This window comes from Antechinus flavipes, chromosome 1, assembly GCF_016432865.1.
Source record: "Antechinus flavipes isolate AdamAnt ecotype Samford, QLD, Australia chromosome 1, AdamAnt_v2, whole genome shotgun sequence".
In the NCBI taxonomy this organism is placed as follows: Eukaryota; Metazoa; Chordata; class Mammalia; order Dasyuromorphia; family Dasyuridae; genus Antechinus; species Antechinus flavipes.
Genome location: NC_067398.1, coordinates 359637544 through 359653556, shown reverse-complemented (window position 1 = coordinate 359653556; position 16013 = coordinate 359637544). Strand labels below are relative to the sequence as shown.

Sequence of the window (16013 nt, the reverse complement as noted above, 5' to 3'; positions counted from 1 at the left end):
TAAAACATACTGAAATAATTTAAAATTTTCAACTAAAAAAAGTTATAAGTATGTGAAGGCTCAGGCCAAAAAAAAAAAAAAAAATCATTTTCAAAAGTAAGAAAATTGCATATAAAGGCTGCCAATTTTGCTTCCCAGGCCAAAGAAGGGGTAAGAAAAAGAGGTGGAAACATGCAGCTTGAGGTATAGCAAATAAATTAGTTGAGACTTTTCAGAGTGGGAGAAAGCATTCACAAAAAAAAAAAGTAGAAAATAAGGTATCCCGATACACAAGCAAACAAAAATCACTCAATTCTCTGCATTAGGAATTGTGGTTTTCATAAAGCACATATGAACCTAAAATTTCATTTTATGGCTTTTCCTTTTTTATAATTTTCTAGTTTGTTTATTCTTCAAGGATTTTAAGTGGAACATTTCTTTGTGAAGATGCTGCTGAAAATAAATTATAGTGGCAGCTAGGTGGTGCAGTAGATAGAACACCAGCCCCGAAGTCAGGAGGACCTAAGTTCAAATCTGGTCTCAGACACTTAACACTTCTTAGCTGTGTGACCCTGGGCAAATTGCTTAACCCCAATTACCTCAGCGAAAGAAAGAAAGAAAGGAAAGAAAGGAAAGAAAGAAAGGAAAGAAAGGAAGGAAAGAAAGGAAGGAAAGAAAGGAAAGAAAGAAGAAAAGAAAGGAAGGAAAGAAAGGAAAGAAAGAAAAAATAAGTTATAAAAGAAAGAAAGAAGGAAGGAAAGAAGAAAAGAAAGAAAAAATAAAGTATAAAAGAAAGAAAGAAGAAAAGAAAAGAAAGAAAAAGAAGGAAAGAAAGAAAAATAAATTATAAAAGAAAGAAGGAAAGAAGGAAGGAAGGAAAGAGAAGCAAAGAAAGAAAAAATAAATTATAAAGGAAGAAAGAAGGAAAGAAGGAAGGAAAGAAGGAAAGAAAAAAGGAAAGAAAGAATAAATTGTAATTTATTGGGAAAATTATACTAATTTAAAATACAATGCTGAGTATCCCATATCAAGTTCCAGATATCAACTGGTTTTTAGACAATTACAATTCCTCATAAGAAGCCTAAACTGGAGTCAAATAACTTTACCTGCTATCAGTATTTGCAACATAATTTTAACTCCAAGTCACAAACTATGCCTATTGACAATCATGAACCAGATGTCTCATAGGGACCTCAAATTATGTTCCAAAACAGAATTCATTATCTTTCATCCAAAACAGATATGTTTAAACTTCTCAATTTCTGTTAAGGGCACCAGGATCTTTTAAGTCATCCAGGTATACAACTTAAGCATCACCTACACCTCCACACTCATCCATACCCTATAAATCCAAAGTCAGATTATAAATTTGAAGTCAGATGCCAAATTTTAATGTTTCAACCTTATATGGGATATGTCTCCTCCCCTCTATTCATACAAAAATGTCTTCAAGTCATCAGAACCTCTTACTAGGATTATTGCAATATTCTTGTAATTAGTATTCCTACTTCATCTCTTTCCATTTCAATGCATCAGTCACACAAATTCCAAAGAGATTTTCGCAAAATATAGACTTGCCCATATCACTTTTCAACCCAATAACATTTGATGGCTCATACTTGTCTTTAAGAATAAATAAAAATTCTTTCAAAGCCTCTCACAAAAAGTGTGTGTGTGTGTGTTTGTGTGTGTTTGTGTGTGTGTGTGTGGAGAGAGAGAGAGGAGAGACAGACATATAAGCAGATAGAGAGGAACTGAGATAGACAAAAGGATAAGGAGGGAAAGAAAAAGAAAAAGGTGAAAAGAAAGAAAATATATACATGCTATCTGCCCTAAGAGAACGTAAACTTGCTGAGAGAAACCACTCAGGAGCTTTCTTTTACACTTGGCCCAAATAATGTCTTCTCTAGAAGACTTCTTTGAGTCTCCATAATTGCCATTGGCTTCTCCTCTAGGGCTATCTTCCATCTTTGTTGGATGTTTTTATTTCTATTTATTTCTATGCATTGGTTTCCCCAGTAAAATATAAGCTCCTCAAATCCAAGGATTGTTCTTGCTTTTTCTTTTTATTGCTTGGGTCTGATACATGGTAGGTGCTTAATAAGTGTCTGTTGATACACTGAACTGGCTTTGATTTGCCCAATTAAACTTCTAGCTTTCTAAAAATGGAAGGCCATTACTTCCCAGTACAGTATGCCAGGAAAAAAAAAAAAAAATCATTCTTTGACTTCTCAGTTAACATGACAAAGAATTTAGCTTCCTAATCTATAAACAAAAGTAAACTGACCTTTGTGTCTTCTCATAAACTGAACTGAAATGTCAAAAGATGATCAATTTGGGTCTGTACACCCAAGAACAAAGTCATATTGTGATCCACATAGGTTTTTTTTAGTCCTCATGGCAAAATATACCATATTCTGCCATTACCATTCACAAAACAGAATAGTGAGATACTTTAGTAATCTTAATGACAATGACCAGATGATCAAGGAATGTAGGTCTCTAAATCAATTGGAAAGATCTAACAATAATTATACAATTCAATTGATACTAATGACAGCACACCGGATATATGGCATTATAAAGAAAATCACATTTTCCCCCGTGGTCATTAAGCCCAATTTGAATTTTAAGCATTTTATATAACTCAAGTATCTGAAAGTAAATGCATAAGCTAGACTGAAACAATAAGATAGATGCCAGAATGAAAACACATTGCTCAAAACTCTTATTTAAACTTAAAAGTACTTAGAATTCCAGGTCTGAAATCAGGAAGACACAAGTTCAAATATGGTCTCAAAAACTTACTAGCTGTGTAACTTTGGATAATTCTGTTAGCCCTGTTTGCCTCACCTTCCTTATCTCCTTAAAAGGAGATAAAAATAGCACTTTTCTTCCAGAGTTTTTTGTGAAGATCAAATGAGATAATCATTGTCAAGTATTTAGTACAGTTTCTGATCCCTAACCAATGTTATATAAATTCTAGGCATTTTTGTAACAAACAGTGAAAGAGTTTAAAAGAAATTTAATTGAGGGAGAAAGTATTGTCTGGTAGAAACAATACTATCTGGAGATACAAAACCTGAATACAAATTCTAGCTCTACTTATCAATTTGATAATTTTGGGAAACTCGGTCTCTCTGACCCTTAGTTTTTTTATCTGTAAAATGAGATGATTGAACAAGATGACTGTGAAGGTGCTTTCCACTTCTAAATCTATGATCCTATGATATGAACATCTTGCAAAATATAAAAAAGCTTTCTTATATATCAGTGCAAAGTAGTTGGTTTGTATTGTTCTAGTTCTTTTTGAAAAGATAGTTCATCTTGTTCTGCAAATAACAGGTGTCATACAAATGTTTGATGAATGTATGATAGAGTAACTTACACTAATAGCAGTTAGAATAGTTAAACATATAAGTAGTTTGAATATTATCAAGAGTGCAGATTAATTAAAAGGCATTTGTGTATACACATACATATTTTTAATAGTGTATAACGACAAGAGGTAAAAAAGTAGCATACGATGAGAGCCAAGATAGTGAAATAGAAATACATTGAGTTCCTTCTCAATTCCTTCTCCCACAAAACAAATCAAAAAAGAAGAAAAAAAAAGAAAAGAAAAAACTCCTGAAAATGCACCAGAACAAACAGAGGCCTGCAGACCCTGAGGATGGGGAGGAGGGGTGTCTACCTAGGAGCAAGCTGAGAAGAAGATTCTAGCTCAAGGAGAAGTAATACACCACAGCAAGAGGGAGTTCCTGATTCCTAAACTTATATGGGGTTGAAGAACAGGTGTCAAAGGACAGCTTTGTTACTCTTTACCAAGTTCTAGGCTACTGATACAAGAGTAATGAAGAGGGAACCAGCACTTACAAGAAGCTAACAGAGATGAACTTAAGTAACTGGCCTAGGTTGTATACTGAGAAAGGAGCATGATCTAAAGCAAATAACAGTTGTATGCCTTAAACCCCAGTATCCAGAAAGCAAAACATATAGGATTATTAAAGTAAAGAATTATTTAGTCAGAAAAACTGAGTACATATTATCCTACAAAGGAAACAAGGAGTTTGATGAAATAATAGACTTCAAAGCTTCCTTCATGAAATTATTAGAACTTCATTAAAAAAATTTAAATTCAAACAAAGATATAAGAGAAATATAAAAGATAAACATAAAGGAATAATGACAAACAACAATGACAAAAAATAAAGGAATAAACAAACTAATAAATGAATAAAGATAAATTGTCTATATTGTAGTTATGAAAAGATGATATTTGTGTCCCCTCTGAATTATATATCATTTTCAGGGGTCAGAGAGAAATAGGGAAGATTACATATACACATACAAATGCATACATGTTGGAATCCTTACTAACTGCTAACTAATTAGAGTTGATCTAATCTTACAAGAAGATGTTTTGGGCAGAACCTGAAACAAGGTACTAAGTAGAACTAATTAATACAAGGCTTGTGTTCACACCTTTACTCATTGGAGTTCAATGAGTTCACACCTTCCTTGAAGCTCTTTGGGCCAGAGAGCACTATGGGAGAAAACCCACAATCCCTCTCTTGAAGGAGCATAAATAGAGCTTCAATGGGCCAGTCAAAGAAGTTCTTCAGAGTAAAGAAGCTACAAGTCGAGATTTCAGCGGAGTTACGCCAGAAGCCCTCTCTCCGAGGCAAGGCAAGAGAGAATACATTTTTTCCACTTGGCTGGCTGGTGGCAGACGAAGAGCTTTCAGAGGATAAAGCTACGAGTGAGAGTTCAGTGGACAACCAGATTCATCTTCATCTCACACCCCTGGAGGCTGAAGAAAGCAGAGGCAGAGGCTGAAGGACAGAACCTTTGGATTTGGAGATATTCGGAGAGCCCTGAGCTAAACCGGCTGTGTTTTGAGAAGAACAAGAACCTCCAACATTTGAACTCATAACACATACATATACACAGAATTGAGTACAGAAATATACTTTATTCAATAGAGAAACAGAGGGAAAGAGAAGAGAGAAGAGAGAAAATAGATTCATGGAAATATTAATCCTGAGTAAAAGTAATTCTAACTAAGGATGTATAAAAATATTTATAGAACTTTTTCAAGTGGCAAAGAACTGAAAACTGAAGAAGTACCCATTACTGCCCATTCCTTCCTGGGGAATAAACAAAGAAGTTATATGATAGAACACAACTGTGTTTAAAAAGAGAGATGGGCAGAGACAGAGGCAGAGAGAGAAAGAAAGGAAAAAAAGAATGAAGGAGGGAAGGAGGGAAGGAGGAAAGAAAGGAGGGAAGAAGAGAGAAAGAAAGGGAGGAAGGAAAGGAAGAAGGCGGAAGGAAAGAGGAAGAAAGTAAGGGAGGAAGGGAGCGAAGGAAGAAGAAAAGAAAGAAGGAAGGAAGGAAGAAAAGGAAGAAGGGAAAGAGGAAATGAGGGAGGTGGGAAGAAATGAAGGAAGAGAGGAGGGGAGGAGGGAAGAAGGGAGGGAAGGAGGGAAAAAAGGAAGAAAAGAGAAAGAAAAGGAGGGAGAGAGGGAAAGAAGAAGGCAGGGAGGGAGAGAGGGAGGGAGAAAGGGAGAGAGGAAGGAAGGAAGGAAGGGACAAATGGAGGAAGGAAGGGGGCAGAGAAGGAGTGAAGAGACAGAGAAGCAGGGAGGGAGGAAGAGAAAAGAAAAAATGATAAGGAGGATAGTTTCAGAGAAATTTGGGAAATCTTAGATAAATTGATATAGAGTAAAATAAGCAGGATGATAGGGACCATTTATACAATGAGAATACTAATGAAAAGACAAACCATTCTGAAAAACACAGGAACTCTGATGAGTATAATAACCAACCATGACTAAAAATGTGTATGCTACCCACCTCTTGATAAAGACTCAGACAGAGTTAGATATACTGTTTTTATGGATGTGGTGAATGTGAAGCCTTGTTTTGCTTGATAATATGTTCATAGCTAGTGTTTTATTTTTTTCTCAATTTTTTTTTTCAGGGGAGAGCAGAGAGAAAACAGATTTTTACTGATTAAAACAATGTAATTTTTAAAAGTATCAAAAATAACAACAACAAACCCAAGAACTATAATTCATTATGGCTGCCACTTATCAAAAGAACTTTATGGAAGACAAATGATCTTAAGTGGTACAATTAAAGAAACAATTTTTTTGTAGTTTGAAAATAAATTTATGTGTTATATGTAAAATGATATTTTGGAGCCAAAATTTATTTCTGTGTAAACATCTCTGAAATTAGGAATTAGAAATGGGAAGAGAAAAGGAATAAGTATTTATTAAGTATTTACTATGTGTCATACACTGTACTAAGCCCTTTAAAAATATTATCCTATTTGATCATGAAGAAAACTATGGCAGATAATTAAGTACTTGCCCAGGAATACATAGCTAATAAGTAGTTGCTTGAACTCAATTCATTCACATTCTAAACCTATCCTATCTATCTCTAGAAAACTAATGGATGTAAATAGAAAATTGTGACTTGACTACACAATTTTCGGGGTGACATAACTATAATGTAATTAATTTGGACCAAAATGAATCTGAGTAGTCATATTAGTGTGGTTTTTATTCCAACAGGTGCCAACTATAGATATATAGTCATAAAAGAGGAGGGAGGGGGGAAAGGAGAGAAAAAAAAAGGGAGGGAGGAAGGGGGAGAGAGGGAGAGGAAGGGGGGGTCATCAAATATAAAATAAAGCAAGTCTTTGTAAATCAGACAGGGGTTAATATATCAAGTCATGCCAAATAATAATGTGAGCACAGGACTGTTTATAAAGCTAATGAAACCTTGAAGAACAGAAAGTTATTATTTTAAATAAAATGGCAAACATTCCCTTCATAGTAATAAAGAACAATGAAATAAATATCAGCAAAATGTTAGCATTCTTGATTTTTCAAAGGTGTTTTATTATTACAATGTTGTTATTATATAAATAGTTCTCTTAGCTCCACTCGATTTGCTCTTCATCAGTTCAAACAAGTCTTCCTAAGTTATTCTAAATCTATTCCTTTTGTCTTTGCCTTACTACCTGATGATGTTCTAGTACATTTTATGCTATAATTTATTTAGTGATTCCTCATCTTATAGGTATGCCCTCAGTTTCCAGTTTTTTCTACAAAAAAATTGTTGCTACAATTTTTTTTTTGCATAAATGAATGGTTCATTCTTCTTTGAAAAGTAGATCTAGTAGTAATATTTAAGGACTTATTGACACTAAGATATAATTCCAGAATAACTGGAACTGGTCCATAATGGCTGGATCAATTCAAAGCCTTACCAAATCATTAATTTGCCTATTTGCCTACAATCCTTCTAACAATTGTCATTGTTCTGTCATTTTTTGTAGTCTGATGAGAATGAGGTAGAATTTTAGAACTTATTTGAAGTGTGTTTCTTTTATTAATTATTTTGATTATATTTCCCTAAAGTTGTTAATGGTTTTGAAAACTGTTCATTCACATTTTTTGGCTCTTCATCTTTTGGGGTAAAGACTCTTGTTCTTATATAGTTTGAGATCTGGTACTAATAGTTTCTACATTTTTTCATTTTTTTCTCAAGATTTTTTGATTTTTTTACCCTGTAGATTTATGCTTCTATAAAAGCACATGGCATCCTAGAGAAGACCCAGAGAAACCAAATCAAAATGTAATTAGGAAGCATTTAGCAAATTATATAACAATATAACACAATACAGATAATATTAATTTGTATTTTTCTAAATCAATATGCAGAAGATAGGCCTCCAATTTTATTTGAGTTTGACACCACCATTATAAAGTCTTTGTTTGGTAGTTTGATTGTTATGGCATTGAATAGTGTAAATTAATTCAGGCGCTTTTGTCTTTTTATTATATTTTATTATTTATTTACTTGATTATTTAAGTCTGTCTGTTATTTCAGAAAAGTGAATTTTGAAGACATATTGACATTTTTATTGTTGTATCCAAAGAGAAAGACTCTAAAATATTTTGTATATTCTCAGTTATTTTGAATGGAATTTCTTTCTATGTCTCCAAAAAATCCCTGGAAATTTAAAAATCAGAAATCTGTATTTTACTTGTAACATGCAAATTCCTGGTGATTTATGTGAATTTTTTAATGCCTTTCTATAGTGTTTAAGTTTTAGTTATCTCTTTTGGATTTTCTACATCAATGATGTTGAACTCAAATAGATAGTCTCTGAGGCTGCATATTGATTTAGAAAACCACAAATTATCATTATATTGTTTTTTAAAATTTATTTTTGTGTATTTTCTAATGACTTTTTAATCAATTCCCCATTTAGGATTGTGCTACATATCTGACACCTCTACTCATAGATGATATGATTATCTATCTATAAAAATATAAACATATCTACAAAATGTAAACATTTTGTTTCATCTTATGTTTATTTTTCAACTTCCTTTTCTTGTTATATTGCTATGACTAGTTTTTTAAGACTTATTTTATTAAATAATGGTAACAATGAGCATCCTTGTTTTATCTCTAATCTTAATGGAAAACCTATCTCTTTTACACAAATGTTATAATATTGAGAAAATGTCTGATTACTCAATGCTTTTTTAGTATATTTTTTTAAACAGAGATGATTGTTGGATTTTGTCAATGGCTTTTCTAATATCTATTGACATATGATGTGTATGAGTTTCTTCTATTGAAACAACCCAAATTTTGTTTTCAGAACACCTTCATTTCTCCATATATTGGTTTTCCCTCTCCAATCCAAAGGATCATCCCTGAAACAAAAAATTAACCAGAAAGAGAAAAATAAAAGGGGGGGGGGGGTGGAGAGAAAGAGGGGGAGGAAGCAGTTGAGAAGAATTAAGCAATAAATCAATCAACTCCAAGAATATAAAGTAGGTTCCTTCTCTACCAAAAAAGAGGACTTACATTTTTTTGTTTCTTATTTAGGATCAAGCTTGGTCATTAAAACATAACATAATATTTAGATTTGACTTGCTATTCAATTTATCTTGATGTAGGAAACCATGGTAAATACTGTTTTTCTGGTTGTGACGTTTGTTATAACATGGTAGTGATTTCCATTATATTCAGATTAAGCATTGTTTCTCTAACTATCCCTTCACTGATGGACATCAATATGCTTTAAGTTTTTTGATGTATACATTTTGGCAGCAAAAAACTGGAAACAAGATAGATTTGGGAATATTTAAACAAACTGTGGTGCATGAATGGTACAGAATATCTCTATGCTGTAATAATTAATATGATGAATATAGACTTACATTACATTAACATTAATATGATGAATACAGACTTACATTTAATACCAATAAACAGCCAGGAAAACAACATGTTCAATAACTACAATAATATATATGAAAAGAAAAGTATCATAAAACATTTTAAAATGCATATTACAAAATTATAAAGAAAAAGCTTGGCCCCAAAGAACAGACAGATATGAGAAGATACTTACTCCTTTACTTTTGTAAGAATAGAAGAATAGGAAAGGATTTCTATTAATGTGTTAACAATGCATATAGAATCAGATTTTTTGGATATATTTATTTATTTTGGTTTGAATTTTCTTTTTTCTTTTAAAATAAGTCTTTGTTATTTAAAAAAATTGGTTCTTTGAGATAGGGAAATAGGCAAGATATGAAATCTAAGTGACAGAAAAATAAAATATGCCAATAAAAATCTACTTTAAAATTTTTTTTAAACATGAGATAAAGAAGAAACAAAAATTATTTTAAATAAAAAGTAGTAAATTAAAAAAAATAACAAGTATTTGTGTACACTGGAACTTTTTTTAAATTCTATCCTTTACCTTCTTGGGACATATGGCTAGTAATGGACACTATGGTCAAAGGAAATGGACATTTTATTCATTTTTGTTTTTTAGTGTAATTCCAAATAGCTTTCCAGAATAGCTGATATAACCATAGCTACACCAAATATATGATGGGGTTTCTAAAATTCCTCCAATAATGAATATTTCAATCTTTTGTCATTATTACCAATTTTCTGGGTGTAAAATACCTTACAGTTGTTTAGAGCTGAATTTTTTTTATTACTAATAAATTTGGAGTAGTTGTTCATGTGGTTGATAACAGATTGCAATTATTTTGATAATTGTTGCCTTATATCCTTTGATAACCTCCAATAGAAATGGCTCTTAATTTTTTACATTTGTATTAGTTCTGTAGCAATTTTCAATATATCTCATCAAAGACATAGGATACAAAGATTCCATCTCCCAAAACTACTGTTTTCTTTCTTATCCTAGTTGTGTTTATTTTAATAGAAATATTTTGTCTATCTCCTAACATGAAACTTATGTGATCCCAAGTTGATATCTTTGTGACTACATAGTCTTTACTATACTTGACAGTCAAAAATGATACAAAAAAATCACTGGTCAATTTACCATTATGAAATATCTTTGTTATATTTAATATATGTTTAATAAAAGTGCTTTAAAATAATGATTAATTCTCTCTTAAAAATTATAATTCAAAAGTATCAAAAAATATAAGGTATGAAATATGAAGTATGATACTTACAAGATTTTCCATATCTGTGCGAGCCAACATGTATGTCCTCACATTACTATTTTGATGTAGTAACATATACAAAAGAAGAGTTGCTTGATCTGACTTCTGCTGCTCACACAGAGCTGTATATAAACTATTAAAGTTAATCTGGAAAGCATGTGGATTTGAAGAGGGAAAAGCAGTGCTGTCTGAAATAAACAATACAAACCCAAATTATATAAAGGTACAATGGAACAATTTTTTTTTCTGTTTAAGTATATTTTGGTCTGAGGGAAAAAATCATCATATTTGAATATATATTGACTTGGTTCATATTATAGATCAACTCAAATATATTTGCTATAGAAAAAAATATCACCTTCAAATCCTTTGCAAAAGTCACAGAGAGTTTTGGATTTGAGCATCAGAAGACCTGGGCTTGGATCTAGATTATGCTACTTAGTTGATCTGTTACTATGGACATATTTCTTGAGTTTGGAAAGAAAATTGTTAAGACCCTGAATTCATACTAAAAATGAGAAACTTAGATCTTGGTCACATACTAATCAAAAATTAAATAATAACAATACAAATGATATTATAACCTAAAGTATGAATCTTAGACCATCTAATATTTTCTATTATTTACGCAACTATTTATTAGTGGATATATCCAAAGTCGACTTAATGTTACTATTATACAGAATGTCTTCAATCTTGGTATTATTCAAAAAGGTACAAGAGTAAATCAAAATATTTTCATTTAATTTAAATTTAATTTGAATTTAAAGAACTACAGTCCTCAAATCAAATTCATGTAATTATTTCAATAATGGAGATTTGGTTTAGTAGTCTTTAAAATTTCTCATGATTATGACTGCATTCCACAGTTAAAACCGCCAGTATCGGAAATAAGGAGATGGAGAACAAAACAAAATTGATAAGAATCAGAAAAGCATTACAAACCTTGTGTGTTCTTAAATGACATAATGGCTTGTCTGTAGGGGTTTGGGCTATCAGGAGCATCAGTGAGATTGGCCAGGACAAGTAGGAGCAGGAGGCTCTGACTAGCAAGAGGGGAAGACTGTTCCTGATGAGGTGCTGGTTTACTTCCTACTCCACCCAGGGTGAAGACTGTCCAAAGGCCGGCTAAAAAGGAAGAGATGGTGTTTTAAGTCATAACTTATTGAAGAATACAAATATTATGACACGTAACATTTTATAATCAGAAATACTTTTTTTTAATTTTAGGAAGTTTAACTGACTTTATGATATTTTTGTATCATTCAAGTTTGCTTTTTCTGACCAATGAAAACACAATCAATAAATAATTCAATTTATTATATCAGAAGATCTGAATTTAGTTCTGTTTGTATATAAACTCTTTGATGCAGTAGAATGTCTAAATCAAAATAGAAAGTCGGGATTCTAAACTGCAATCTGTTGAAGTAGTCACAAAGAAAAAGAGATCCAGTACCTCAGGAATACAACTGAACAAATTTCAAACCAAGGTACTTAGAAGCAAGGGTGAAAGTCCAATAAAAACAAAGGTCACCAAACTGTACTTAAGAATCCCTATGGGCATATATTGACTTGGAAACCCATGTATTAACACTGTTCTAGTTACTTTTATTTATTTTGTTAAATATTTCACAATTATATTTTCTTCTGGTTCATTCATTGTGAGGAGTGTTGTAAGCAATGTAGTCTACCAAGTGCATGTTTGACACCTCAGGATTAAACAAGCTCCTGGATTTAAGAATCCAGTCCTTTAAATTTCTCATTAAAAAACTGGTTACTCATGGTACACAGCAAGAACAAGATTATGCGATGATCAATTCTGACAGACATGGCTCTTTTCAACTATTTCAAGTCAGTTCCAATGGTCTTGTGATGAAGAGAACCATCTGCATCCAGAGAGAGGACAGTGGGAATTGAATGTGGGATCACAACATAGCATTTGCACCTTTTTTTATTGTTGCTTTTTTTTTTTTTTGCATTTTTGCATTTTTGTTGCATTTTGTTTTGCCAAAAAGCATCCCTACCAATCATCACTAAAATATTAATTGTATGAATGATATCTTCTGTCATCTTTGAATTTGTATTTTTTACTTTTAGCTTTACTGGAGTTGTTACTTGTATTGTTTGATAATTATAAGAAAATTTCAAAAGACCTGAAAGTTCTGACAAATTATAATTACATGACTATTCTAGACACAAACAAAAGACAAATTTCTTGGACAAAATGATTCTTAAGAACTTTCCTCAGTAATTTTTATTTTTTACCATAGTAATAATAATCCTTTTCTGGTCATTTAAGTTTTAAAAAATGCCCCAAATGGAATAATTAAATGGAAGCACAAAGTCTTCTCTCTAATTATTCCTAATAATAATAATATTAATAATAATGATTGCCTGGCATTTTATTCACTACCTTTCTCTAGAGTTTACTGTGAATTCCATTAAAAGGGTAGTGGTTATGAGATTTTTATACTCACTTTTTCATTTTATCTTTTTAAACCAAGAAAGTTAATACTGGAAATTTCTCTTAAAAGGCAGAGATAATTGTGGGATAGTGAGAATATTCTGTTTTAAATTACCTTCAAAATTTTAGTTTTAGACATTAGATACAGGGGAGGGGAAGGGAGGGAAGGAGATGGGAGGGGAGGGAAGGAGAAAAGAGTGGGGAAAGAGGGAGAGAGAGAGACTGAGAGAGAAAGAGAGAGAGAGAGAAAGAGAGAGAGAGAGAGAGAGAGAGAGAGAGAGAGAGAGAGAGAGAGAGATTAGACACAGACTATTTTAGAGTATTCTGACATACTGATCTTTCTATCTAATTTAAGGCATTAAAATTTACATCTGTCCTCTACCATATAGCATTAGGACTTTTAAAAAAGCCCCACATTCAATAGCTTCTGGTTTATGTATAAAATTTAAAATCCATTATCTTATTCCAATATTCAGAAGCACAATAAGTACCATATCACATTATCATATTTAAGGAGCCACACTACCATATACCCCTAACACTCCAAATATTGTCATCTTCATTTCCAAAAATGTCTACAGAGCCTTCTTTTACTTTATTTGGTTGCTAAAATTTCTAAGACAAAAGTAATAATTATGATGATATTAGTTAACATTTCTATCAGTGTTTACTATGTGCCAGGCACTAAATATAGGTTATCTCATTTACTCTTCATAGCAAACCTGGGAAGGTGCTGTTACCTCCATTTTACAGACAAGGATACAGAGGCAAACAGCAATCAGGTAACTTGCCCTGGGACACACAGCTATTCCTGACTTTAGACCCAATTCTTTTATCTACTGTGCCATCTAGCTGTTCCCCAATGACTTATAGTTGCTCAGAAAGGCTATTCCTATTCATACTACGATAAGTGATATATTGCAAATAATAAGTTTGTTTGAGATAGCACCTGGCTTGAACTCTGCAGCCCTATAACAAAAGTGGTTATATACAATATAAAGGAGATAATTCCTATGTAATTACTGGACATTTGATTCAGTAGAATAAAAACACTAAAAGACTTTTACTACCAAGGTGCTGCCTAGCTTTACCTTAAGGTCATTCAAAATTACCTAGAATGAACCAAAAAAAATTATGTAGTTTTTTAAGTATTGTTAAACACCAGAAATGTGTAAATTAGAAAAATTAGACAATATCTACTCTCAAGAAGCACTCTCTCTAATTGAAGAAGTGAAAGATATGAAAGAGGTTAGCTACAGGGAAGGTAAAAAGGCCCAGAGATACAACAAATACAGGGGATTTGGATGACAAGGCTCAGGTATCCTTTGGTTGTACAGATGACAATGGCTAACAGCCTAGAGACTGCTGCATCAGGACCGACAGTAAGAACTGGTGATATTCTATCTAACTGGAAGGTTTGTAGTTGATGACTTAATATATCTATGTATTTTAACTCATTTAAGTAATTGGATGAAAATCCATGCCACTCTTCCCAACCAATTGCTATTGGCAAAGAGAAGGCATAAAAAAACAGAATTAATCCTATTAAATGACCTAGTTAACATCAATATATTTGTTCAGTTCTTCCAATTGTGCCTGACTCTATGAGCCCTTCTGGAGTTTTCTTAACAAAGATATTGAAATTATTTCCATCTATAGCTTATTTTACTGACAAGTAAACTGAGGCAAACAGGGTTAGGTAAGTTGTCCAGGGTCACCAGCTAGTAAGTATCTGAGGCTAGATCTGAACTGAGGAAAATGAGTCTTCCTAAGTCTGGTTCCAGTGCCAGTCTGGCCACTGTGCCACCACTTGCCCCCATATAAATATATGGAACAACTAAATGGTACCTTATAAAGAATGGGAATTTTGGAATCAGAAAACCTGAGTTTGAATTCTTCCTCATACATTTATGAACCATATTATTTCTGCTATTGTTTCTCCTTCATTTTTGAAGAGGACCAATGACATCATAGGGTGCTATTGTTGACTTGCTTGTGAATTGGATTAAGTGAGGAAGAATTGCAGAAAGTTGTAAGCATCACTCACTCTTACACAGTTATTTGAACCCAGAAGCAAAATGACTAGCAATGCAGTAGACATTCGTGTCTTTGAAGACTGACTAGGCTTCAAGCACTTTATAGTGCTTTGTAACAATTGGGACAAATTGTTCTCTTCTGCCACTGCACTGGAAGAAGTGCTCAAATTCTTGGGTTAGACATCCCTTTAACTCACAGAGTTTGAGGCCTGTCAGTTACTCTAAGCCTGGTTCAGTCCACCTGCCAAAACAGTATTGCAGGGGGTGGCCACATGCTACAGCTCTTTGGAGTCACAAGTGAGAGCTGAGTGACAAGTGGACACCAAAGGTGGTTGAGTATCCCTGAAAAGGGTTAGGTAAGCCCTCACACCAAAGCACAAAGAAGATGAATCGTAGGACATTCACTCAATCCAAAGAACTCTGATTACAAAGGAATAGCAATAATTAAAATATTCAAAAGGCTCAAAATAAAACCTAAATAGATGACTTGATCCGCATGATGGAGTAAGGGTCTTAAATGATAAGATGAGGAATTTGAATTTTTCTCAGGAGGTAATAGCTCTAGATACAATGAAGTTTTTTTGATCTAAAATGTGATACAACCAGGCCCATACATTAGAAAGTTTTCTTAAGAGCAGTGTGAAGAATGAAATTATCTAATGAAAGAATAAGAGGACACCCATTTACAATAAGAGGGAGGAGAAGGATAAACAATAACGACCACTGGAAAAAGAAGAATGAGAAGGAAGAAGAGGAAAATGAGGAAAAGGAAGACGAAGAGGAGGAGGAAGAGGAACAACAATTAGGGTGTGAGATGGGAAGTGAAAAAAGAGGGTCGATTAAATTAAATTATTGAGGATAAACTATTTGATAATCTGCCAGATAATCACTTTTTTCTCCACATAAAAGTATTAACCAGATTATCATATTTTAAAAAGGAGACATTATTTCTGAAATTTCTTCATAAAAATCAGTTATTCATCCACTGCCCATAACCAC

General features: G+C 32.7%; 1 protein-coding gene across 5 annotated transcripts in view; it reads right to left on the bottom strand.

The window, feature by feature from the left end:
• DYM (dymeclin) overlaps positions 1 to 16013 on the bottom strand; it is a 590636-nt gene that overhangs the window by 333256 nt on the left and 241367 nt on the right. For all 5 annotated transcript variants that reach the window (XM_051969633.1, XM_051969632.1, XM_051969635.1 and 2 more), the window contains 2 exons: positions 11460 to 11642; positions 10524 to 10702 (listed from right to left, as the gene is read on the bottom strand). In XM_051969633.1, the coding sequence (XP_051825593.1) occupies positions 10524 to 10702; positions 11460 to 11642 (362 nt within the window). The remainder of the gene's footprint in view (positions 1 to 10523; positions 10703 to 11459; positions 11643 to 16013) is intronic.